Below are 24,975 nucleotides of genomic sequence, written 5' to 3'. Positions count from 1 at the left end.
CTTTACTGGAGCATTAAGTAAGCAGATTGGGGAAAGCTAGCAACCCAACATTTTGTCAGAAGATGTATCTCTTTAATAATTTCCTCCAAAAACTGTTTAATTCCTGGATGTAACCACCACATGTACAAGTATGTTCCTGTATCCCCGAAAACCCTCCAATGGATAGCCTCCATAGTACCAAAAATATGATGGCTCTTAACTGGAGTCCAATGCCATGTACACAGTAATTTATACATTTTCTTTGAGCTACCCAAATTGAGGATGTATATCCTCTTTCCCATATAGAGACCCACTTTTCCATATAATTTGTCCAAATCCCTCTCCCATCTTTTCATCTGCTTTTCTTATCAACATATTTTTCAGTCAGAATTGTATGTATTTTAGAAATTTTGTTCCAACTTGTTCCTGGGTCAACTCCTCAAATGTGGTTAAAGGTCTAGATAGAGCTGCCTTGTAGCCAGATTTCACAATAAAATGTTTGATTTATCAATACTGAAAATATAAGATTTTTATATAGTTTATATTATTACATCTCTTGGTATGATTTCAAATCCGGGCCCACGAACAGCTGTCCGAATTGCGTAATCTCAGCTCTTACCTGCAACAAATAGGCACTTTAAAAACCAGGAATTTATTTTTAGGCAAGATCAATGAAAGGGCCTTGGTTGACAATTAAAAAAAAAAAAAAAACTGTCCAAAGCCATCAGCGTGACGTAGATGAGTGGGTGATTTTTTTTATCTAAATTTCTTTTTAACCTAATAATTACAAATAGCCATATTTGGGCTCCTGTCCTGTTTGTTTTAACCAGTGTTTGGGTGGTCTGTTGTTAACCCCGTTGATCACGTTTTAATCGTGCTGCATAATAAATCAAATTAGGGAAAGCTTACTTTTTGTGTTATACAGAACTTTCAAACTCATCTTGTGTCTTTTATGTTTCCGTACGAATGTTGATAGCACATCCTGCCATGTTTTTAATGTCCTGTCAGGGGTGCACTGAAACAAAAATAATAACTTTGAGAGGACATTCAGCGGTAACCAAGGCTACTCTGCCTAACCAAGAAATATCGTATTCAATTTCTCCAAGCCTTTTATTATTTATTCCACAGGGGAGGGTAATTTGCCTTAAAAATTTTGTTTCTCCACAGTGTGTATTTCTAAATGTTTGAAGGTTCCTTTTCCCATTTAAATTCATGGAGCTAACAACAGTTTGTTTTGACCTTTTGGGGAATATTAGTTCCTAAAATTTCAGATTTATCATCATTTTGAAACCTGATACCTGCCCAAATTTCAAAGTCAATTGTTCTGTAATTTTTAATTGAGTCTTCTGGATCCTGAAAATATAAGACGACATCATCAGCAAACAGAGCTATTTTGGGTTCTAATCCAGCAGGCGATTTGATACCCTTTACCAAAGGGCTGTTTTTCACATTTATTGTGAATGGCTCTATTGCCAAAACAAATAGGGGCAACCGTGTCCCGTACTGCCAGACAAATTAAAAGGAGGGGATTAATGACCATTAACCGTAGCAGAAACTCAAGGATGAGTATATAGGGCTGCTATGTCCCTATACCACCTATTTCCAAACCAAACCGTACCAAAATCTGCCTGAGGTACTCCCATTCTAGTCACTCAAAGGCTTTCTCGGCATCCAAAGGAAGCAGCACTCAGGGAGATTACTAGAATTAACATTACAGATGAAATTCAGAGTTCATCTGATATTGCCAGATAAATGCCTGCCAGCAGCGAACTCAGATTGGTCAGGGTGAACACATTTGGACAAGATGATTTTCAATCTGCTTGCTAAGTTCTTGGCATAAATTTTAACATCCACGTTAATCAGAAATAGGTCTGTATGTTGCACAATTGGTAAGGTCGCTTCCTTCAGGAGTGACCATGCTTTTTGCCTCTTTCTAGGAATCTGGAATCTTGTTTCCTTGCAATATACCATTGAACAATTCAGTTATAACCGGGACCAGCACTTGCTTTAGAGCTCTGTAATACTCCCCAGAAAACATCATCGGGACCTGGTGCTTTATTGGATTTTAAATTCTCAATTACAACTTCAACTTCCTTTGCAGTAATTTACCTATCAAGACCTTCCTCTGAGAGCTAAAGTAGTTTCACACTTCTCAAATATCTATAAGCGTTTGGATGTTCTGAAGTGTACAAAGATTGGAAAAAAATTCAGAGATCTGTTTAATGCCTTTTTATTTCTATGGCTGATTATTTGTTAATTTTCTGACTAAAACCATCTTTATTGTCCTTTTCATAATTTATCTGTTTGCTCAGTCTTGCGTATTTGTAACAGGTGAATCTTCCCTCTCATCATATTTGTTTTCTATACACTCCTTTAGTACCTGTAGATTCATGTCTACCTTCCAAAAACAGAAAGCTCTTTAACCAAACTCTTTTAAGAGCTCTCATCCTTTTGAGATATAATGCTTCAGTTATATGCTTCCTCCTCATTACTGCCTTTCCAGCACCCCAGAGAACATTTTTATTGATCTCTTCCATACAATTTCTGAAAATCTTCCTCCAACTTTTGAATTCCGAGGGAGTCATATAACAAAGCTATTTCAACCACCAGGCCCTCTTGTTTTTTCACTCAGTCTCAGACCATATCTACACTACAAAATTAAGTCGGCCGAACTTTCATCAGCATACAGCCACCGCAGTAATTACATCGCTTATGTGTGTCTACACTTCACATCTTGTGTCAGCGGTGCACGTACTCGCCAGGAGCGCTTGTATTGATTGTACTGTCAGTGTGGGGACATTGTGGGACAGCTTCTGAAAGCCAGTAACCGTCAACATAAGCAACAGAGTCTACACTGACACATTGTAGACCTAACTACATCAACCTTGGCTTTATCCTGCTCGTGGAGATGGAGTTATACCAAGTCAGCCTAGCAGGGCAGTTATGTCAGTGGGAACAAAATTTTAGTGTAGACACATCCACAATTAGGTCAATGTAAGTTGCCTTACATCGATTTAACTGTGTGGCGTAGAGCAGGCCTCAGTCTTTTAATTGGATGTATGCAGGGACTTGTCAGACCAAGTAATAACTTCCAGATCCGCTTTTTTGACCAAATTAGCCAAGGTCCTAGAAACAAATCGCATCCATCCTGGAATAAGATCCATGAATAGAAGAATAATGTGTAGACCCTGACATCTGGATTCATTTCCCACCGGATGCCCATCAGATCCTCATTGATGCAACAAATTTGCTCTTGCCCCTCCTGATCACCTGCTGTGTCCGTTATTTGATTGATCCAGAGTGGGATTAAGCATCTCATTAAAATCCTCCCCTAGAATAATATCTCTTTCCCTAAAACATCTTAAGACCCTAAAAAAGAGAAGCTGCCCCTGATTGCGAGCATATACACATTGGCTAATGTGAGAAGTTTACCTTTCAAGGAGCCCTTAATTAAAATATATCTGCCCTCTGTCTCTAAGTTGTGCAGAAACAACAAAAGGGAAGTGTTTAGCAGAGAGTATTGCCACCTCTCCTCTGTTAGATTGCCCTGGAGAGAAAGACAGTGTCTGTGTCCAAGAAGTATTTATAATTTTTCTTCAAGTGTTTCCTGTAGATACTGGGGAAATCCTTTTTCAGTGAGCAGAATACCCTTTTCCTTTTTGTTGGATTGCTCACCCCTTTAACAGTAACAGTCATGACATTAATAAACTCACCCATGAATTCAAGTCTGTTCTCGCCCATTATATTACCATTGGTTAAAAGCAGTGAACCCCTTAGCCAGGCCTCCATTACGTTCGTGCCTCTTTAAACATGAAATTTTAGATAGTTCCCATCATACAGTAATTTTAAAACTCCAACATATATTGCTTTCCCTTTTTTACGCATCTATGTTGCTGTACCTGATCCTGAGTCTGATTTACTTTAAATTTTTTAATTGAGCCCTGACATTTTTATTAATCTTTCTATTAAAACATAACAATATTTAGTGCCTGTTTGTTCTCTTATCCTGTTTCCCTCCCTATCTATGCATTTCCCATTGTCGTCTGGTCCCCTCTGGTTGTGGGAGTCTGGGTTATACTTCCTCTATGGGCATTTTAATTCCTTGCTGGAGGGGGGTTTCGCTTGAGAACCAATCTGTATCTAATCTTATCAAACATCTTTATAATATTGAGTGTTATATTATTTATACCATTTTTGAGTTCACCCTTCTCCAATTAACATAAATGTTGGAATGTTTGTGATCATTCTAACTTCAAACTTTCTTCAGTAGGGGGATCTGGGTCTCCTGCTATTTTATTAACTTTGTGAATTTTATGTTGTGATTTATATTATAAACTAAATTTTATACCTATTAAGTATATTTTACCCACAGTTAAATATCCTGTCAGTTAAAGTTTTAATCTTTAAGCTCATTGTTTAGAAAAGGTACTTTACCTGTTGATTTTACCTAAATTCAGTGCTACTCTTCCAGCCAGTGATCGCTCCCCTTCCATATTACATTCTCTATTAATCAGATATTAGGTCAAGAGTCTTTATTTGAGAAGAATGACTATGTTCTGGCAACTGGAAAATGGTTCCCTAGCCCTCAACAGAACAAATACACCTCTACCTTGATATAACGCTTTCCTCAGGAGCCAAAAAATCTTACCGCGTTATGGGTGAAACCGTGTTATATCGAACTTGCTTTGATCCACCGGAGTGCGCAGCCCCGCCCCCCAGAGTGCAGCTTTACCGCGTTATAGCCGAATTCGTGTTATATCGGGTCGCTTATATCAGGGTAGAGGTGTAGTTCAAAGTTTCTCTTCTCATTGGGTCCCTTTGTTAATGCTATTCTAGGTTGTTAGCTTCCTGAGCAAGTCAAGATCACCTGACTTTGGAGTTTCTCCTTCATTGAGGGAGAAGGCTTGGAGAGGCTTGTTAGCGGGCAGCTACCAAGTGCATGCTCCCAAGTCCATCTCGCGTTGTAAATTGGACTCCTTCATGCTCTGGTCACATTACAGACAGACTACTCCCTCGAGTGGCTACATAAAGATAATAGTCTCCTAACTTACTGCTTGCTATGTTAACGTATGATGGAAAGGTCAGGTCTGGGGAGAAAACAAACCGGTAATTGTTTCCCTTCAGATTCTCTTCCTATTCCCAGGGTGCGTCGTCCCATCCCAGTCTTTCTCGAATCTGTGCAAGAGGGTAGCAGTGTTCTGAATGACTGTCTAATTCCTGGCTCTAGGAGCCATCAGATGTGCCTTGATAATCCAGCAAAGTTGTCTTAGGCTGATCAATTTGTTGGAAGCGCTGAAAAAGATTGATGCACTTTGTATCACCTGCAAATCAACATTTATAATTTAGCACATTGTTTAAAATATATCTTTACATAAAAGGAAATTTGTTGCTTAAATTAAAAAAAAAAAAAAAAAAAAAAAACCCTCCCCTGGGAGTCTGGAGAGATATTGCTCTTCATTATGGTATCATTGGCATGAACGTTAAAAGCTGGTTTGAACTAGCAATGAGCATGTAATTATGGAGCAGCTGCAGCACAACCCATCCCACTGATGCCTTAGCCTGGCAGCTGTGTGTGTGTAAACTCAAATTACCACAACTCTTCCACTAAAACGTGATTAGTCATTCTCCTGGGAAATGGGGTTTGATGTTTTTAAAATGACTAGGATGGTCTTAATGAAGACAGAAACCGGTGTACCACATTGGTTGGCAGAATTGCCTGCAGCGATTGGTTTAAGACAGCAAGCACTTCCTAGTCTAGCACTATTGTCACTGTATTAGCCTATTACTTTTAGTCATATCTAAATAGCTGGAGATACTGACAAAGGCCTGAAGGGCCATAAACCCCTACTTTGGCTGCTGTTTTCTTCTCCGTACCTGCTGTGGATAGACAGCTGGACACGGGTGGTATTCAAATAACCTTTTACTTATTTCTTCTTGTTTAAACTATAGCGACTTACTTGTAAGCCATCTAAGTAAATTATCAAGTAAGTACTTTTCTATCTAAAACTCTGCAGTTAATGTAACGAGTAGATTAAGTGATGACTCGCCTCCTATTCTACAAACTGGATCTCTATTTTTGTCAAATATGAGACTTCATTGTTCTAGCATACGCAAGAGAAAATTGTTCACGTGGCTATCGGTGTAGTAAAAGCTAACACAGTTAGAGCTATTTTCAAATTAATGTTAATTCTACTGCAGGATAAGCTAATAAAATGTTTCTGAAATCTGTATCAGGAGCAAACTCCTCCTACTTCTAAACATATTTTAAAGCCAATCTTTATTTACACAACTGACCTCTAAATGAAGCTTTTGATTTGTATTTGTGATGGGAGTTAGGAACTGTACAAATTAATGATGGACAATAATGGAAATGATGACAGGCTGAAAGACCTTCACTAATTGAAAGTTTTTTTTCTTTTAATTTCTGGCAGTATTTGGACAAGTTGAGGATGGTATCTTCTGTCATGAAAATCAAATGGTTTATAAGGACACCATGTTCTTTATCTGATTATATAGATAAAGGGGACTATTTAATTAAAAAGGCCTTGCCGGCTAGTTTTGGCTCCAAATTTAGGTTCTATTTCATGTTTTTATTTAAAAAAAGCTTTCACACTTTTATAAATATAAATAAGTTATTTATTTGGGTTTCAAACTAGGAAACATTTAAACCCAAACATTAGAGCACAGGGATAAGAAAAGTGACTTGACTATTACTGTTATTGTTCAGACTGAGTGAAGTGAAGAAAATGAGTAGGTGACAGCAAACTGGTCTTTTCGTGCTTTCAGCTTCACTAGTCTGTGGTGGCACAGGTAACCATTTGTCATTAACAATTACTTTTAAGCAGCCATGACCTCTGAATATTTTAGACTGGCTGCGTTTCATTGACATGCACAGTTTATTAAACCCTTCCCTTGGCCATAAACACAAGCAGTGGAGGTTGAGGCAATTGCTTGAGGCTTCGCTTAGCTCCATGATCCAGTCTCCTCCTTTGCTTTCAGCAGCAGGCAACTCGCAGTTCAAGTTTTAATTTCCCCTTTCTCTCCTTCTAGACCCCTGTCCCAAAGCGGGGGCCTAGAGGAGAAGACCCTTCCTTTGTTGGGGCCCTGTGGTGAGTTCCTTGCTTGGGGAATTGCAAACCCATTCTTGATTACATTAACAGATGATATGGGACTGAATTTCTTCATTGTGGTAATCTCTAGATCTATACCTGGAGAGAACCATTAAAATGAACATGGGACATCTTGTCAGCCTTAAAACCTTAACTTTTAGTAGCAGTAAATTTCTTTTAAAGGCTTTTAAACATTAATGAGCCTCTCTAGTCTGAAATCACCAATTTTCTGTTTTTCCCCTTATCAATAAAACTTAAACCTGGGGTCATAGCCCCAGATAAGATGGAACATTGTCGCTACAAGTAGTATATTGGCTGAGATCCACATTAGAAATTGATCCCACGGTCATGGTAATAGACTTTTGTAATATTGTGCATAAATTAAATACACTTAAAATTACCCATAAGAAGAAACTCTGAACCAGTTTTCCACCCTGGTTTTATTAAAACTCCCCTTCCCCCTAGACAGTCATTCTGTTTCTGGTGACCACTTGTGGTGATGGCCTCCAGTGTAAGGCTGGTTCCACTGATTACTTTGTGCATCTTGCTCACTTGAGCATTGGGCTGCTAAACCCAGGGTTGTGAGTTCAATCCTTGAGGGGGCCACTTAAGGATCTGGGGCAAAATCAGTACTTGGTCCTGCTAGTGAAGGCAGGGGGCTGAACTCGATGACCTTTCAAGGTCCCTTCCAGTTCTAGGAGATGGGATATCTCCATTAATTTAATTTAAAGTAGGCCGCTTGTGCCATTGTCCTGCATTATCACTGCCACACTTAGCAAGGGTGTGGTGCTGACCACATGCCTAGGCAGTAGCTCCTTTAGCTTGTTTCTGTGGTGTTTGGGAGGGCTAATCGTAACATAGCAATCCATATCCATGCTACAGCTAAACTAAGGACAGGTCTTCACTACCCGCTAGATCAGCGGGTAGGGATCGATCTATCGAGGATCGATTTATCCGCATCTAGACAAGACACGATAAATCGATCCCCGAACGCGCTCCCCGTCGACTCTGGAACTCCAGCTCGCGAGAGGCGGAAGCAGAGTCGACGGGGGAGCAGCAGCGGTCGACTCACCGCCGTCCTCCCGGCCAGGTAAGTCGACCTAAGATATGCTGACTTCATAGCTGAAGTTGCGTATCGTAGGTCGACACCCCCCCACCCCTCCCAGTGTAGACCAGGGCTAAGTTAAGAGCGCTTTTGTTGTAGGGTTTAAACATGATTCTTTAACGCTGTTGCGAAATCCTGTAGACACGTGTGTAGTGGTTCCAGACTGTTCACCAGCTTTAGGCAGCGTTCTCTCTATTGCTGTTACAGTATGGACAAGGCTACAGGCCTTTGAGCACAAACGAAAGAGCTGGCAGTGGAGCAGAGGGGGCTGCCAAAGGGGAGTGTTGGACAGAACCCCCCTCCTATTCTTCCACCTCTCTCACGTTCCCTGAAAAGTTATCACAGCCTGGAAGGAAAGTTGCCTGACTGGCAAAACACAGGGTTAGCAAAGAGGAGCAGTGAAAGGAATGAGAGTCAAAGGCTATCCTTTCTCTTGTTGCTTTTGAAGCTCCGAGGATCCCTGTCCACCTTGCCTTCCCGCCCGTGCTCTCCCTCTCCAATGTTCTGTGTGGCTGCCAGCCCTCCAGCCAAGAAAAACTGGATAGCCCCCTCCCTTGGGAGCCCAGCAGTGAAGAACATTAAAAACCATTGAAGAAAATTGTTGATGCCCGTGAGCCAGTGGAGCTGGGGATGAGGGGTTTGGGGTGTGGGAGGGGCTCAGGGCTGGGGTAGGGGGTTGGGGTGCGGAAGGGGGTCAGGGCTCTGGGCTGGGACCAGGGATGAGGGGTTTAGAGTGCAGGAAGGGGTTCCAGGTTTGGGGAGGGCTCAGGGCTCGGGCAGGTGATTGGGGTAGCGGGTTGGGGTGCGGACTTACCGCCGGCGGCTCCTGGTCAGCACCGCAGCTGGGGTGCAGAGGCAGGATTCCTGCCTGTCCTAGCCCCGTGAACCACACTGTGCCTCAGAAGCGGCCAGCAGCAGGTCCAGCTCCTAGGCGGAGGCGCGCAAGTGGCTCCGCGCGGCTCTTGCCTGCAGGTACCACCCCTGCCTCAGCTCCCATTGGCCGGGAACTGGCCAGTGGGAGTGCTGAGCCAGTGCTCAAGGTGGGGGCAGCGCGCGGAGCCCTGTGGCCCCCTTGCCTAGAAGCAGGACCCACTGCTGGCTGTTTCCAGGGCACAGCGCGGTGTTGGAACAGGTAGGCACTAGCCTGCCTTAGCTGGGCGGCACCACTGATGGGACTTTTAACGTCCCAGTCGGCGATGCTGACCAGAGTGACCCAGTGCCTTACATGCTACGACCCAGTACTGGGTCGTGACCCGAACTTTGAAAAACTCTCACCTAGAGGAGTTACTGTAGAGCAGTGATACTCGGACCTCACTGGTTTGGGAGCCAGATTAGCAATCATTACCCCCAAAGAGCCACAGTCGTGTGAATTCATAGTTTCATTTACCAGTACTATATATTCCGATGACGGGAAATATTTTGTGTGTGCGCGCGCATATATGAGTACTGCTCTTTGAGTAGTTTCTCAGGCTGCTGAGCGAGAGGAGAGTTGCATTAGGGTTTTTTTAAGTCCTATTTTCAGGTTTGCCATTTGAGCTGTAATGGGGATCTCTGGGATAGAGGGATAAAGAACAAGTCTCTAAAAGCGCAGGCCAGTAAAGGAAGGAGGTGGCTTACTCACTTTCCAAACATAGACAAACTTTTTGCTTCAATGATGGCAGCACTTAAGCATTCGTTTTGTAGGGCGAAGAGACGTTTGAACATTTGACCCTAAATATAGATGACCTTTGCCCAGAGCCAGACTTTGGGCATCACAGTTCAGAGGACTGAAATATCAAAATATTTTGCCTTGCAGTTTATTGAAGCAGAACTTAGTGTAGATCTGATGTCTAAATCCATGATTGAGGCTTTTCTAAGCACACTATTTCTATATAATGTTAATGTGATTTTTTTTTTTCCTGCCCCCCTTCTTGAAGCTGTGGAGTGGAATGCCATGGCCAGTTCCTCAGACAGTGAAGATGACAGTTTCATGGCTGTGGACCCAGAAGAAGCAGTGGTGGAAGGACCAATGGAGCAAGACGAGGAGCCACGTGCTGATCTGGAGGTTGAGGAGACCAGGCATAACCGATCGATGTTGGAGCTGCCAGAAGAGGTTTTAGAATACATCCTGTCCTTCCTCTCACCATACCAGGAGCACAAAACCGCTGCCCTTGTCTGCAAACAGTGGTATCGCCTCATCAAAGGTACAAACGGCAGCAGTAAGCTCTTGTTATCCTTTCACTGTAGCACCGTATTCATTCCAGGGCTCGCTGTCTAATGTGGCTGCACATATTGCTGCATAACTGTGGTCCTGAATCTAAGCCTTCATGTGAAAACAGAATTAAGTCGCTGGCTTTTGTGGTTTAGAAGATAAACTTCATAATATGAACTACATGTAAACTAATGTAGTAATATCTGCCTGTGTCTGCAGATACCCTAGGGCTATGAGCTACTCCTGTTTACCTCAATGTAATACTAATTTTGAAGCATAATACGGATGTTTTAAATATCAGCCAGGGCCGCCCAGAGGATTCAGGGGGCTTGGGGTCTTCGGCGGTGGGTCCCGGAGCGAGTGAAGGACCCGCCACTGAATTGCTGCCGAAAACTCTCGTGGGGGCCGCTGCGGGGCCCGGGGCCTGGGACAAATTGCTCCACTTGTCCCCGCCTCCCTCCCAGGCGGCCCTGATATCCGCATTCTTTCAGTGTTGCTCATTGTAGCAGAAGCATCCAGCAAAAGTGCTTTATCGTTCTTGGATGTACAGGCAGATATTGGATAAGGTATAGTGGGAAAGCTAGATACTCTCAGGGTTTGCTGGGATGATGATAATGAGGAATCCAAATGCAGAGGATGGATGGTCTAAGGATTAGGTTGCTAACCTGGGTTCAGTCCCCTGCTCTGCCACATGCTTCCTGTGTGACCTTATGCAAGGCATTTAGTCTCTCTGGGCCTTAGCTCCCGCTCTGTAAAATGTGGATAACTGCACTGACCTGGTTGACAAGGGTGTTGGGAGGAGAAATACTCTAAAGATAGAGACATTCAGATGCTGTAGCAATAGGTGCCCTATAAAGTACAATGAATTAGGAAGACCCTCTCGCAAATTTCAATTCACCTCTGTCTGCCCAGAACGAAGGAGAGAGGATGCTTCCCCTCCCCAGCAGCTGATGCCTCAACCAATGTCTTGTTTCCAAAAAACAAAATGCGCCCATGTCCCCGACCACTACCTGTATTTCCTGTCACAAGATGCTCAGATACTAGAATGATGAGGACTGGCCAGGAGTGGATAAAAATCAATTAGTTTAAAAATGATTTTTTTATTTAAATACAGGTATATTATTAAAAACAAACCTATTTAAAATTAAATTTGAAATTTACAACCTAAATTAAGGCTTAATCTTACTATAATCTGATTAAAAAGTAATTTAAATTAAAAAAAAGTACATATTTGCTGTACAAGTTTTAAAGACAGACTACTGAACTGGTGGAAGTCACTGACTAAGCACCTGGAACCAGAGTTTGTCAAAATGCTAAAACCGCTTTTGACAACAATAGCCTCTCTTGCTGGTGAAGAGAGAATATTTTCTTCATTTAGTTTATTCAGCCAGTTCAGTTCAATGAGCAGTTGTTTCAAAGTAAAACTAATTGGGAGCTGTAAAAGCAGGAAAACTACATGTGAGGTTGAGATCCATTAGTTCTAAAATCCCAAAGGACATGGTGACCAGAAACAGTTCAGTTCAGTTCACTAACTACAGATAATACTGCCTTTGTTGAATAAATTGGTTTTAAATTCAAAACATGTTCTGATAAACTTTTTTCTTATGTATCCAGCACATTGGAGGTAGTTTTTTTTACTTTTAAAAAACAAAACAACAACAAAACCCCTAAATGCTGTTTTTGTGCATTTTTAATTCTCAATTTTTCATCCAAACGGAGCCTGACACAAAGAAAAATATTCATCTAGTAAATAAGAAATGTAGCATTCACTTCAATTTCTAATTCAATTCATTTTCTAATATAATAAACTAAGACTCTGAATAGGTGTAGGTTAAGCTACAAATTACTCTAATAAATCATATAGATATAACGTATCTGCCTGTTAGTGAAAAGAAGCACCAAATTTAGTGTAAAGACTATAATTGAAAAATCAGAATGTTTTAATAGTTATCAACTAGTGAGAATCAGCCTTTCTTTAGGAAAATAACTAAAAAGTACAAATGCAAAACAAGATGAAAATCAATTATTTAGATCAAGGTTTCCTGCTTGATATTTAAATTGCCTTGATTTGCCCCAGGGTGGACTGGATAAATGCACCGAATCCTACAGGGCAGTTGTTTTCAAAACAAAAATCTGTGGCATAGTAAGTTGAGGGCAGTGCAGAATACATGGGCATTAATATCAAACAGTAAATACTGTACTGATGGAATTGGATTTGATTAGGGCTGAGAGCTGTCAGGGGAGAGAGACCTGACTTATAAAAGGCAAACTTGCCTTATAGGACACAGGGTATTTTTATTTTCATTGCACTTTTTCCCCTGGTCACACCTGTGGGATGTGTCTTAGGCCTGCAGTTGCTGTCAGTGTCCCGTTCGTTAAATGACCTGTGCTACGTTCTCTGAGCAGGGAGTTCTACACCTTCTCCCACGTTATCTGGCAGTTTGAAAATGTCACCTGCTTGGTCTCCTGGAGGTGAGGGCCACTGAAATGCAGAGGTTTTCTCTCTCTGCCTGGAAGCTGTTGTCACCACCTGATATTTCTGTAAAATACCTAACTTGCAGGTAAAGCACAAATCCCCATCTCTCTGTTTAAAAGATTTTGAGTGGATGGGGAGGACACATTGCTGCGATTCTCCCTCAGCTTACTTCTCCCCCCTTAAAGAACAACCACAACAAAAATAACTCTGCTGATTCATCCCGATAATCATTAGCTTGTTTTATCGCTGTCCCAAACCCTTCATCTGTGTTTTTTTTAGGCTGTGTCTACACTGCCACTTTCTGCGCTAAAACTGTAGGCGTTCAGGAATGTGAAAAACACACACACACTCCCCCGAGCGACAAAAGTTTTAGTGCTGAAAAGTGCCAGTATAGACAGCGCTTTATTGCTGGCGTTTAAAGCTACCACCGCTCGTTCGGGGTGGTTATTTTTTATCGCAGTGAGAGCTCTCCCCCGGCGATAGTGTGACTACACTGCCCATGTCACAGTGCTCCCGCGGCCGCGCTGTAACATGAACAGTGTAGACATACCCTTAGATTAAGCCCTCTGGGGCAGGGGTTTTCTGTGTCTCTGGAGCTCTGTGTGCTGGCCGTTGTAGTATGCAGATTGGAGCTTAACAGCAATGTGCAAAACTTACTGCTGGCTCTTTGCTGGCAGGAAAAGTGAAGAAGGTTGGTGTACCTGAGTTTCTAGTCTGGGCTCTGTGGGGAGCCTGGAAGTCACCTTGTGCAATCTTCTTTTGTAAAATGGGGTTGGTACTTGCCTACCTCATGGGAAGGTCGAGAATGGATGTTTGCTGAGTTCTTTGAACATGTAAAGCTCTGTATCGCTTCTGAGTATTCTCTCCCCTGCTCTGAGTTTGACAGGTCATAGTTCAGATGGAGCCCTTCTGGAAGTGAGCAATGCAAAATTCTTTCAGCACATCAAGTTATGGGAGGTAACAAACCCTTCTCCAGCACTCCCAAAGCAGCACAGCGTTTAGCCCCTCATCTGAAACTCTCACCCTCTGCTGCTCTGTGATGTGGAGTCACCTGCTTGTTTGTTCTTGCAGTTCCCATGGCTTAAAGGTATAAAGGAGAAGCTTGGAATGAAGTAGAAATTAGTGATTCACCCGGAAAAAGAATGTGGGAGAGGCGTACTGTGTACGACAGGGATGAGTGTCTTTAGGCAGCATGCATTTGAGTGACTAGTTAGTCTTTAACACTGGGAGTGTGGTGGGGGGAGTTGTTGTTTAGCAGGCATGTCAGTTTAGCAGCTACTATAGACTATAGCAGAAGCAGTTGCTCACCTGTACCCTACAATGCAGAGAGGGTCACTTGAGGTAAATGCTTTGTTTGTTTTCTAATGCTTAATTTTTCCTGTGTGTCAGGATATCTCTGCTTTGAAATCATATAATTCGGGTTACATTTCCGATCTGGCCTCCTGGGGACCAACTGTCCAGGGATCTAGGGCTTTAGTTTGACATTTTCCTGCCACAAATCCCCGAGTATGATACTTAAGGGTTTTTTGTTTTGTGTTTTTGTTTTTCCCCAGCACAGGGCTTTGAGTAAGAATTTTGGGGAAAATCTCTTGTCAAGTTCTAGAATCGCCACTGTCCTAGATTTCAAGGCCAGAAGGGACCATTGTCTAGTCTGACCTCCAGAGAGCTTTCCCCCAAAAATTTCTAGACCAGATCTTTTAGAAGAATATTCAGTCTTGATTTAAAAATTCTGTGATGGAGAATCCACTACAACCCTTGGTAGGGTGTTCCAGTGGTTAAAAAATTACACCTTATTTCCAATCTGAATTTGTCTAACTTCAGCTTCCAGCCATTGGATCGTGTTATACATTTCTCTGCTAGATTGAAGAGCCCATTATCAAATATTTGTTCCCCATTTAGGGGATTATAGATGGTTAAGGGGTGACTGACTTACCGTCTCTTTAAGATAGATTGAGCTCCTTGAGTCTGTCTATCACTAGAGGGCATGTTTTTTCCTAGCCTTTAATCATCTTGTGGCTCTTCTCTGAATTCTCCAAATTTTCAACATCTTTCTGGACACCAGAACAGGACTCAGTATTCCAGCAATAGTTGCACAAGTGTCAAATACAGAGGTAAAATAACCTCTCTGTTCCTACTCAAAGTTCCCCTGTTTGTGCATCCCAGGATCTCATTAGCCCTTTTGGCCACAGTATTGCACTGGGACCTGACGTTCTGCTGATTATTTACCATGTCCATCAAATCTTTTTCAGACTCACTGCTTCCCAGGATAGAGTCCCCATCCTGTAAATATGGCCTACGTTCTTTGTTCCTAAATGTATACGTTTAGCTGTGTTAATACTTGCATGGCTTGCTTATGATCCAGATCACATTGGATCAGTGACCTGTCCTCTTCATTATTTACCATTTCTGCCAATTCTTGTGTCATCCTCAAACTGTATCAACAATTTTGTTTTCTTCCAGGTCATTGAGAAAAATATTAAATAGTGTAGGGCCAAGAACTGATCCCTGTGGGACCCCCCATTAGCAACCATACCCACTTATTTCCCTGTTTACGTTTACATTTTGAGACCTATCAGTTAGCCAGTTTTTAATCAATTTAATATGTGCCATGTTAATTTTATATTCTAGGTTTTTTAATCAAAATGTCATGTGGTACCAAGTCAAATGCCTTATAGAAATCTAAGTATATTACATCAATGCTACCTTTATCAACCAAACTTGTAATCAAGTTAGTTTGAGCTCTGTTTTCCATATACTTGAAAGAAATCCTTCTTATTGTCTTTAATTCTCCTGGCTATAGATTTCTCCTAGTGTTTCTTTACTTCTGGTATCAATTTTCTACAATTCCTGTGCTATGGGCAGTATGGAAAAACTGTTCAATAAGTTGAAGAATCCTCCTGTTTTGTCTGGAGATGTGGACCCAGGACAGCTCTCAGGGGCAAGGTTCTAATATCAGGCATATCTCTAAATCGCTGCTGCCTAAATACAGGAGATAGAGGGTTGTGACAAAGTGAAAATTTTCTGAAATATCTTTTAATCCTATGTGTGCCTCAGTTTCCACTATATTTTGCATGGCTACCTAGTAGGGGGCGAAAGGACTAAGGGCTTGTCTTCACATACAGCGCTATAGTGGCGTAGCTGCATCGGTGCAGCTGACAAGAGCGCTTCTTCCATCGGCATAATCTTCCATAGAATACCAGGGTTGGAAGGGACCTCAGGAGGTCTAGTCCAACCCCCTGCTCAAAGCAGGACCAATCCCCAGACCGATTTTTGCCCCAGATCCCTAAATGGCCCCCTCAAGGATTGAACTCACAACCTTGGGTTTAGCAGGCCAATGCTAAAACCACTGAGCTATCCCCCAAGAGGCGGTAGCTGTGTTGATGGGAGAAGCTGTCCCTTCGACATAGTATTGTCTACACGGGTGGGGTGGGGTGAGGTTAGGTCGGTATAACTTCATCTCTCGGGGATGGATTTTTCACATCCCCGAGTGATGTTGTTATACCAGTATAGATCTGTAGTGTAAACCTGGCCTACACTTGCTCTCAGGGCAGGCTAAGAGATGGTGTCTGTCTGTCTGTGTGTGTCTGTCGTCCCTAGCTGTCGTAGCCTGAATGGGCCTTTACAAAGGACTGGCTGAGGCCGGTCCCCTATCAGTGGAAAGTCTGAGAAGACAATGGAAAACCCAGTCATCAGGACATTGACATCTAGCAACCAATGACCCAGCAGGAGATGGGCTGAACCAAGGCCCCAAACTGAGACCAAAGAGAGGTGGGGGATAAAGTGTTGGCTTTTGGAGGAAGCCCGTGGGGCTCTCACCTGGAAACCGAGCCCTGGTCTACACTACAAACTTGCGTCGGTATAACTACTGTAAAATCTTACACCCCTGAGTGACACAGTTATACTGACCTAACTCCCAGTGTAGACAGCGCTATGGCAACAGGAAGGTGGAGTACCTATGCTGACGGTAGAAGCTCTCCCGTAGGCGTAGGTTGTGTCTTTGCTAAGCGCTACAGTGTCGCAGCTGTGCCGTTGCAGTACCGTAAGTGTAGACAAGCCCTGGCTAAGGAGGTCAGACTGAGAGACAGAACCTGAACATTGGGTTTGCTGCGGCTTGGCTGGGCCTCTGGGCTAACCAAGATGGACTGTGCTTTAACCGTTATTTCTGTAGCCTAAGGACTTTCCGATCGTGTGCCAGGTGACTAATAAATGGTTACCTTGTTTTGAAAAGACTGCCTGTGTCACTGTAAATACTCCCTGGGCATGTCTACATTGCAATTAAAAACCTGAGTCTGGCATGAGCTCGTGGGGCTCAGGCTGTGGGTTTGTTTAACTGTGGTGTAGACTTCAGGCTTGGGCTCTAGGACCCTGCAAAGTGAGAGGGGCCTCAAATCTCTGACTGCACGCCCTGCGAACCCGTCAGCGGATGTCTAATTGCAGTGTAGACATACCTCCTGAGAGCACTGTGCCCTGAAAGGTCACAGTACAAGCCTCCAGCTGGAGTCTGGCTTGGCTGGATTTGCTGCACGGAGCCATGAAGAGAGATTGGGAATGCTGGTGCCGCCAGCCCAACCTTGGAGGCCACAGGCCTGCCCCTGTTGAACAGTGTGGTTCCTTGGGGCCTAGCAAACTGAAGGGGTCACTCCCAGGAGACAGTCTGGGGCATAGACCAGTCTCCATGGCAGCAGAGCATAACTGAAGCTAGAATCCAGCTCTCAGTGAGCTATTTCCTTGGTAGGCAAATCTGGTATTTGTTTGCTAATGTTATTCTCTAAGAGCTAAATCCTCTCCTCTTGTATCTGGCTTAAGTATTGTGGCTTGGTACAGGAGGTTTTGTGAATGCTGGCAGGAGCGGATGTTTCCAGGCCTTGGACCGTCTGCCAGGCTGCTCTGTGACAGCTACTGCAGCCCTGAGGCTTTAGTAGACACTTCTCCTTCCACTGGGGGCAATGTCTGGTGGATCCCCAGAGCCCCATCCCAAATCCCTCATCATAAATCCGCACCCCACATACAGAACCAGCAGCTCTGGTTCTGGTCCTGCTCTGCATGGGGGGTCTTTGTGGCCACAGGCGAAGAGGCTAAATTTCCCCTTTAGTAATGTGAGAAATGAACAGATTTTAATTAAGGTATGTTCTAATAGGAATGTTTAATGGTAAATTTATTTTAAAATCATGTTGCCAATAGCAGCCAACATGTTCGGAGAACTTCATTATAATGTATTGTGACTCCTCAAAGGTTCATTTCAACAAACAGGCAGATGCTCATCTGGCAAAGAAGCAGTTGTGCACAGACGATATGCGCGGTGATTAGGACACAACAGACTTGTATGGCAGCATAGAACACAGGCATTGTTTATCTTAAAACACCTACACCTCTACCCCGATATAACACGAATTCGGATATAACACAGTAAAGCAGTGCTCTGGTGGGGGCGGGGCTGCACACTCCAGCGGATCAAAGCAAGTTCAATATAACGCGGTTTCGCCTATAACGCGGTAAGATTTTTTTGGCTCCTGAGGACAGCGTTCTATCGAGGTAGAGGTGTATTTTCTAATGCCCCAAAGTGTACTAAGCCCCTATTCACCACCAATGCAAAAAGATATTTATAGACACCAGACATCTCTGACATCCATCTCTCACCTGGTCTCTCCAGCGTCTGGCTCCTGCTGGCAGATGAAGTGGTGTTGCATTGTGCTTTGAGGGAGGTTCATTGGGCCTGCCACTGTTACACTTTGCTTCTTTGTCAATACATTTATCTCTCACCAGCCTGTATATTCCCCCATGTTTCGCCTCTGCAGAGACCCTCCTTAACTGTAGTCCAGGTGTTTAGCACACTGACCTATAATCCCCTAAAGCTCCAAATTCTCACTGTCTTCAGCTGTTGAGCCCTCTAAACTGTTTGACTCTAATTTAAGCACTTGCCTCTGAATCAAACTCCTCTAGAACATGGTAAGCTTACAATGCTGGTAATTTACCCTAACTAGCTGCAGGTTTTGGACAGGAGAGGCTAACCGATACAGACACTGTGTACATGATTAGATTGCACAAAAGGGTTATTCTGTCCTCAACCTGTTGAAGTCTTAAAAACAGAAAAATTGTGCAGATCATTTATAACCAGTTACCCCCTTTGGGCCCACTCACTGGCTTTGAATTGTCTGTCCTCTCCGCTCTTGAATCCTCTGGGACCCTGCAGTGGAGCAGTTATAGTCCTTTTGTCAGAATGCAAGGACTTGCCTTCTGATCCCCAACCACTTCTTACACCTTCCATGCTGCTCCTCCATTACCAGCCTTATGACCTCCATTCATTAAACTGCAATTATTAACCTTTCTTCCCCGACCTGGAATTGCAAAAAGAAGTCAAGTATGCATGGCTTCTAGGAGAAATGGATACACTGTCTTTTATTCCTGTTGCTCCCTTAGCATTTGCCATACTGAGTTGGACTAATTGTTCATCAAGACAAGTGACTTAACCCATGCCTAATATAGGAGTATTATGGGTTTTGTTTTCCTTTGGGAATTGTGCAATGCTGATCACGGAGGAACAACTCCTTCCTAGTCTTGTGACAATAAGCTGGGGCCAGAAGCAGACTAAAGTATTGTTTTCTCCCTTTTCTAGGTGTGGCACATCAGTGTTATCACGGCTTTATCAAGGCGGTCCAAGAAGGAAATATTCAATGGGAGAGTCGCACGTATCCCTATCCTGGAACCCCAATCACACAGCGCTTCTCACACAGTAAGTACACATTTAGAAAGGAAATATGAACTCTGCTAATCCAGTAATTCAGTGTGTTCCACCCCTAGCAGCTACTGTCATGTTTGCAGAGTATTTATAATAGGTTTTTGTACTTTGACCCAAGATGTAGCAGTAGTGCACATCCCTATAATTGGGTAAAAGGTAAATGTATGTGTAATATGCTGTTCTGACAACATAAACAGTATACAAGTAAATAAATAGAATAAAATTTTAATTTATTAATTAAATTTTAATTAATTTTATTTATTTTTAATTTATTTATTTTATTTACAAGTATAGATACATGATAAACCATTTGTGGTGGTTAACACTCTGATGCTAAGTTAAGAGGAAAAGTGACTGAGTGACTTAGGAGCACAACTCCTATTGAAAGTCAGGGGGATGTGTGCTCCTAAGGCATTTGGGCACTTTTAAAAACCCCACCCTTAGACTTAACTAATTTTCTTCTTAAATATTCAGTCCCTTTTAGCTTTCTGCAGTCAAAATGACCGAAGCTTCAGTCTAATGACTTCGGTGCAGTGACATGGGTAGAGCTAATGAATTGGAGCCTATACATGGCAGCTGGCTTGGCATCTGCGGGTTGCTGCAGTAGATAATGTTTACATATTTCTGTATTATTTGGAGGAGTCTAGGCTGTATTTTACTGCATATAAAGCATGCAGGATTGCAAATTAGAGGCACTGAAGCAATCACATTTTTGATATTGATATGACTTGTTCATAGAAGCCAATGACTCAACTGATGTTGCTTAGTTTAGGAGTGAATCTTTGCTTTCTACCTCTACATTTCTCTAACAAAACTGAAAAATGTTCACATGCGGGGACGTAAATCAAATGACAATTCATTTGTATTCCTGTAGCTCCTAGAGGTTCTAGTCATATTGTACTAGGCAATTACAAACAAATAACAAAAATTCAGTCCCTATCCGTCTATATCTCTGGTTCTGGCCCCTCTGGGAGATGGCTCCCGGGAACAGGATTTCATTTTAAAAAGGTAAATATAAAGTGAGTGGTAGGATTCTGAGCGTCGTCAGTCATAACATTTTCATATTCCCAAGTAATAATGTATTAAGCGAGTGATGCACAGAATATGGAATTTGTATGGACCCACGCACACACCCCTCAGGTTTAAGTACCAGTGCTAGTAAACCACCTGAAGATGACTTGCACACTGTTCTATTTACTAACTGCCTTTAGTAGAAAGGCTAAGAGGGCAGCCAGGGAATTAGATACAGATTTCCAGGTTTGGGTGAAACTCGCCAAACCCAATAAAACCCCCTGCCAGAGCAAAAATTTGAGAATATTTTACTAAAAATAAGCTGTGAAAATCCCCACAAGTTCCTCTTTTTCAGTGCTGAAAATTGTAGAGGTGTCTGTTCTGGTATATTTGGGGTGTAGAGACACACTGTGGCATCCTTCATCTAGGAAGTAAATGGATAGCGAGTTTGCTTCATGAAAAGGGATCTCAGCCAGGCTTGGTTAAAAACACTGGAGAGAACTTTGGGGGAGAGAAGCTTTGTTAGTCAGGAGGATAATTTGGTAGTTATGTTTAGGCTTTAGAATGCGGGTTGTGACATTTTATACATAACCAATAGTTCCCATCTCTCTCTCTCCCTGCTTTTTATTTGAATCTCTATTCTTTCTTAAATTCCTTTGTTATGTAACTGAACTCAAGTGCTGTGCATAATACAGGAATGATGGTCTAAGGTAGAACTGGTGCACTGTTTCTTTAGGAGCAGAGGATCTGGGATTTCTGTGGGTATCCAGTGATCAGGGGCTGGATACTCCAGGGGGACACTTTGTAGGGACATGGAGACTGGGGCGCATCTGTTGTCAACCTGCCAGGCAAAGAGGGCTGGTGTAGCCCAGAGGAGAATGTGTGGGTGACCGACGTGCTGGTTGTGCCTAGCTGATTAGGCAAGAGTCCCTCATGTAGGAGGCAGGTGGTAATAAAGTAACTCTCAGCCCTGGGTGCCCCGAGAAGAGTCTCAGTAGTATCTGTTTAAACTCACATCCCACACACCAATCTAACCCTCAGTGAGTTCAAAGGGTTTTTTAAATGATGTTTTGTATTCAGAAAAACTGTTTCAAATTAAGTTGTTTGGTTCTGTCCTTGGTCAGATTTTTGGACAGTGTCTCAGTGTGGTGAAGAGACCTCTGGTTCTTGACTTCCAGGTAATCAATTGTTCCATATTTTTGAAGATTCCTACATTAAAGCCTGGAGGGAAAAAAAATGCATGGATTTTTTGTTTTGTTTTGTTTTTAAAAAGATTGTGCAGGTCTGACTTTTGCCAGGTGTATTATAAAACTCAAGCAATCTTTAGTCATACTGCTTTTGTCTTGATCAGAATAAATAAGAACCTATTATACAAATGTAGTACAATCTAAAAATATACAATCACAATAGAGCAGTGACTCATCTAGTAAAACACAAGTGGCTGATGCGGTCTCATAGCTACATCAAAAGGTCATGGCAAACAGCAAAGGAATGTAATACGTTATGCCAGAAAAATTGATCCCTCAATGGAATACTTGGTTCTGCAGTGACTTATAAATGCCGAATCTTTTTTCTCAGTAGTAAAGCATGTTACCAGAATACTGGCTAATAGTTATATTAATCGGGAAAATTCTGAATAGCTGTCAGCAGTCCAGATGGTATGTTCATCCCTGGGTATGTTCACACCTGTACAAGGGCACGGGGAGAGAAAAACTCAGAAAAACATACCTATAGTGGTGCTTGCTTCAAGAGCGGTCAGATTGGCTTTCACCCATATGGTGACTTACTATAATAGGAACAAGACCAGCTATGTCTTTTTTCTTTGTACGTAACATTATTAAATGTTTCTGCCTGTTGGCTTTCAGTTGTGTTGAAAGCTTGGACTGAAGATAGCAGGCAAATACAGTTTTAATATATAAAGTAAAACCATGGGAATATTTTCACTGCAGACATTGGGGCTGGGGGGGGGGGGGCAAAGCAGAGGTATGCAGGATTTAGTTTCTTACGGTCTGGAGCAGTAGTCTATACTGGCACTGACATGATATCAGTTTAAATCTATTCCTGCTTTTGATGTAAGTAGTCTAAACAGTTATTGTAGGTCCAGTGGAACATACGGTTTAATTTGCAGTGTTACCACCCGTTGCTGTGGTGCTGTCAGCTCTCTTAAGCTAAGCAAGGTCAGGTATGAATAAGAGAGCTCTAAGAACCCCCCAGGTGTTGGAGGGAGTGGTGCTGGTTATTTAGCGGATAGCATTATTTCCTCTGAGTCAATACTGAACCACTGCTGCAGTGTGTTAGGAGTTCAGTATACTATTGGGAAGGCAGCCTTTCACGAGAGATGGAAATTGATTTTGATGACTTAGGGTCATGGAAAAACCCAGAGATGGTTTCATAAGAGTAGGGGTTTAGGCCTGGTGACTTCACTAAATTCTAACTCTAGTAACTGTGTTTTGCTTCCCTAAATTTGTGGTGGTGGTGGTATTCATTTCCTGTCCTAAACTGCAATGCCATGTCTATGTACTGTTAAATAGCTGCTGTATTGCACCTCAGCAGTTGCAGCACTGCAAGGATGAGTGAAGGGATCTGTATAGATAACATATACCAGTTTGTTGTTGTGCTTTGGGACCCTTCACTAAGGAAACCATTGTATATAAAGGTCCTTACACGCCAATAGTCAGGTCCACTAAGGAGACTTCACAAAGAATTTGCAATAATATTTTCATTGGGAAGGTGGTGGGGAAATGCAAGTTGGATATAAATAGAGCCCCTTTCTTTTCCTTCCTCTTAAGGTGAGACAGATAAACTTTCTTTATTTCTGACCTTTAAGGGAACTGCTGTACGCATACTCAGAGTTTTGTTGCTCTTCGTTGTATTTAGTAAAGTTAACGAGTTGACAACTTTCCTTGCTCTGAAGGGATTTCTGTATTGAATCCAGCCTTCTCAGTTATAGTCCGCTGATTTTATGCTGGCCGTCTCAGACTACTGTATAAGAAGCTGTGATGTAGCATAGAAGTAATAGACAAACTTTAGAGAACACAAATGGGTTTAAAATAAGATAACTTTTGAAATAAGTGCTGTTGATCGTCTCTCTAGGTATTCAAATATAATGGAGTGTTTTACAGTGTTTTGTTTTTTATTTATGGTGATAGTGGTGATGGTGGATTTTAGGAGCACAAATCCTCTTGACTTTCAGTGGGACTTATGCTCCTAAATCCTAGTTGCTTTTGAAAAATCTACCCTTAGTTCTGAAATTCTCATGCCATCTGCCCAGCAAAAAGCTCTAAGCTCAACTACTTCCAATGGACCTCATCTTCAATCCTACTTGGTGGATTGATGCTGGCCCTTTAAATATGTACAACTGGAATGTTCAGTTGTACTGTCATTTTTGCATAAAATTGAGCTGCCTTCCTTTTCCAGAAGCTTTAAATGGTTTGCTAAAGAGAGGCAGGAAAGCGCAGTTTAAATTATTTTGGTCTATGATTAAAATACATACTGTGCGGACGTCATGGTGCCTGTCTGGCTAGCTTGTTTTTAAAACCAAATAGAGGAGAAGAATGCTGCCACCTCCCTTCAAAAAATAATAAATTGGCTGCACTATGATGCTGCTTGAAAGCAGCAGTTGCAAAGAGTTTGGATTGGGGTGGAGGAAAGCGTTTCAATAACTCTTAACCTGCCGCTATTAGCAAATGATTGGTTTGCAGTTTGGTGGGGAATCCTTCAGGCTGCCTCGAATGCGTTTGTATTTTCCCATTATCTCTTTGTATGTGAACAAGCTGAAGTTAAACTTGTACGTGCATCTAATTGATTGAAATTCCACAAGCTGTGGGAGGCTAGAAATTGATCTAGTGGGCTAGTACCCTGGCCTTTCACCTGTAGAGACTGGGGTTTGAATATACATTGAGCCACTCTGTGAAAATGAAATGTGGTGGTAGCCTAGTCCTTATCAGACATGGGCCTGCATCACAAACCACTGCAAACCTTGGCAGTCTCTGCTTAGGGAGAGGCCTAGGCCTGTAGAGCAAGCAGTGCTGTAGCTTCGCATCAAGGTGAACTGCCAGAGCTTGGGAAATGATACAGACACAGTATAATGCAAGGATGGTGCATCATATCACCCACCCCAAAATCTGTTCCAATACTAGTTCTGTTGTTGGTAATTTAGGTTTGCGTGGGTGTGGTAGATGTTAAGCCCTTCTGTTCTTTTTTAGAATAGGAGAAATAGAAAAAATATTTGATTATACTCACTGCCTTTGAACACGCTGTAAGCATGTATATGCATATAGGTATGTGTGTGCCAAATGATCATGCTCTGTGTAAGATGTTGACTTGGACCATTGTCCTTCCGTGCTCTGTAGCTGCAAATCCCCAGTT

General features: G+C 42.4%; 1 protein-coding gene across 1 annotated transcript in view; it reads left to right on the top strand.

Moving 5' to 3' along the window:
* Window positions 1–24,975, top strand: part of FBXO42 (F-box protein 42) — a 95,291-nt gene that overhangs the window by 26,725 nt on the left and 43,591 nt on the right. Inside the window, exons 2-3 of the mRNA XM_054009288.1 lie at window positions 10,110–10,376; window positions 19,474–19,590. Coding sequence (XP_053865263.1) covers window positions 10,127–10,376; window positions 19,474–19,590 — 367 coding nt within the window. The 5' untranslated portion in view covers window positions 10,110–10,126. The remainder of the gene's footprint in view (window positions 1–10,109; window positions 10,377–19,473; window positions 19,591–24,975) is intronic.

This window comes from Malaclemys terrapin, chromosome 19 (assembly GCF_027887155.1).
Source record: "Malaclemys terrapin pileata isolate rMalTer1 chromosome 19, rMalTer1.hap1, whole genome shotgun sequence".
NCBI lineage: Eukaryota > Metazoa > Chordata > Testudines > Emydidae > Malaclemys > Malaclemys terrapin.
Note: the sequence above shows the minus strand (reverse complement) of the source record. Positions and strands in the feature narration are given on the sequence as shown.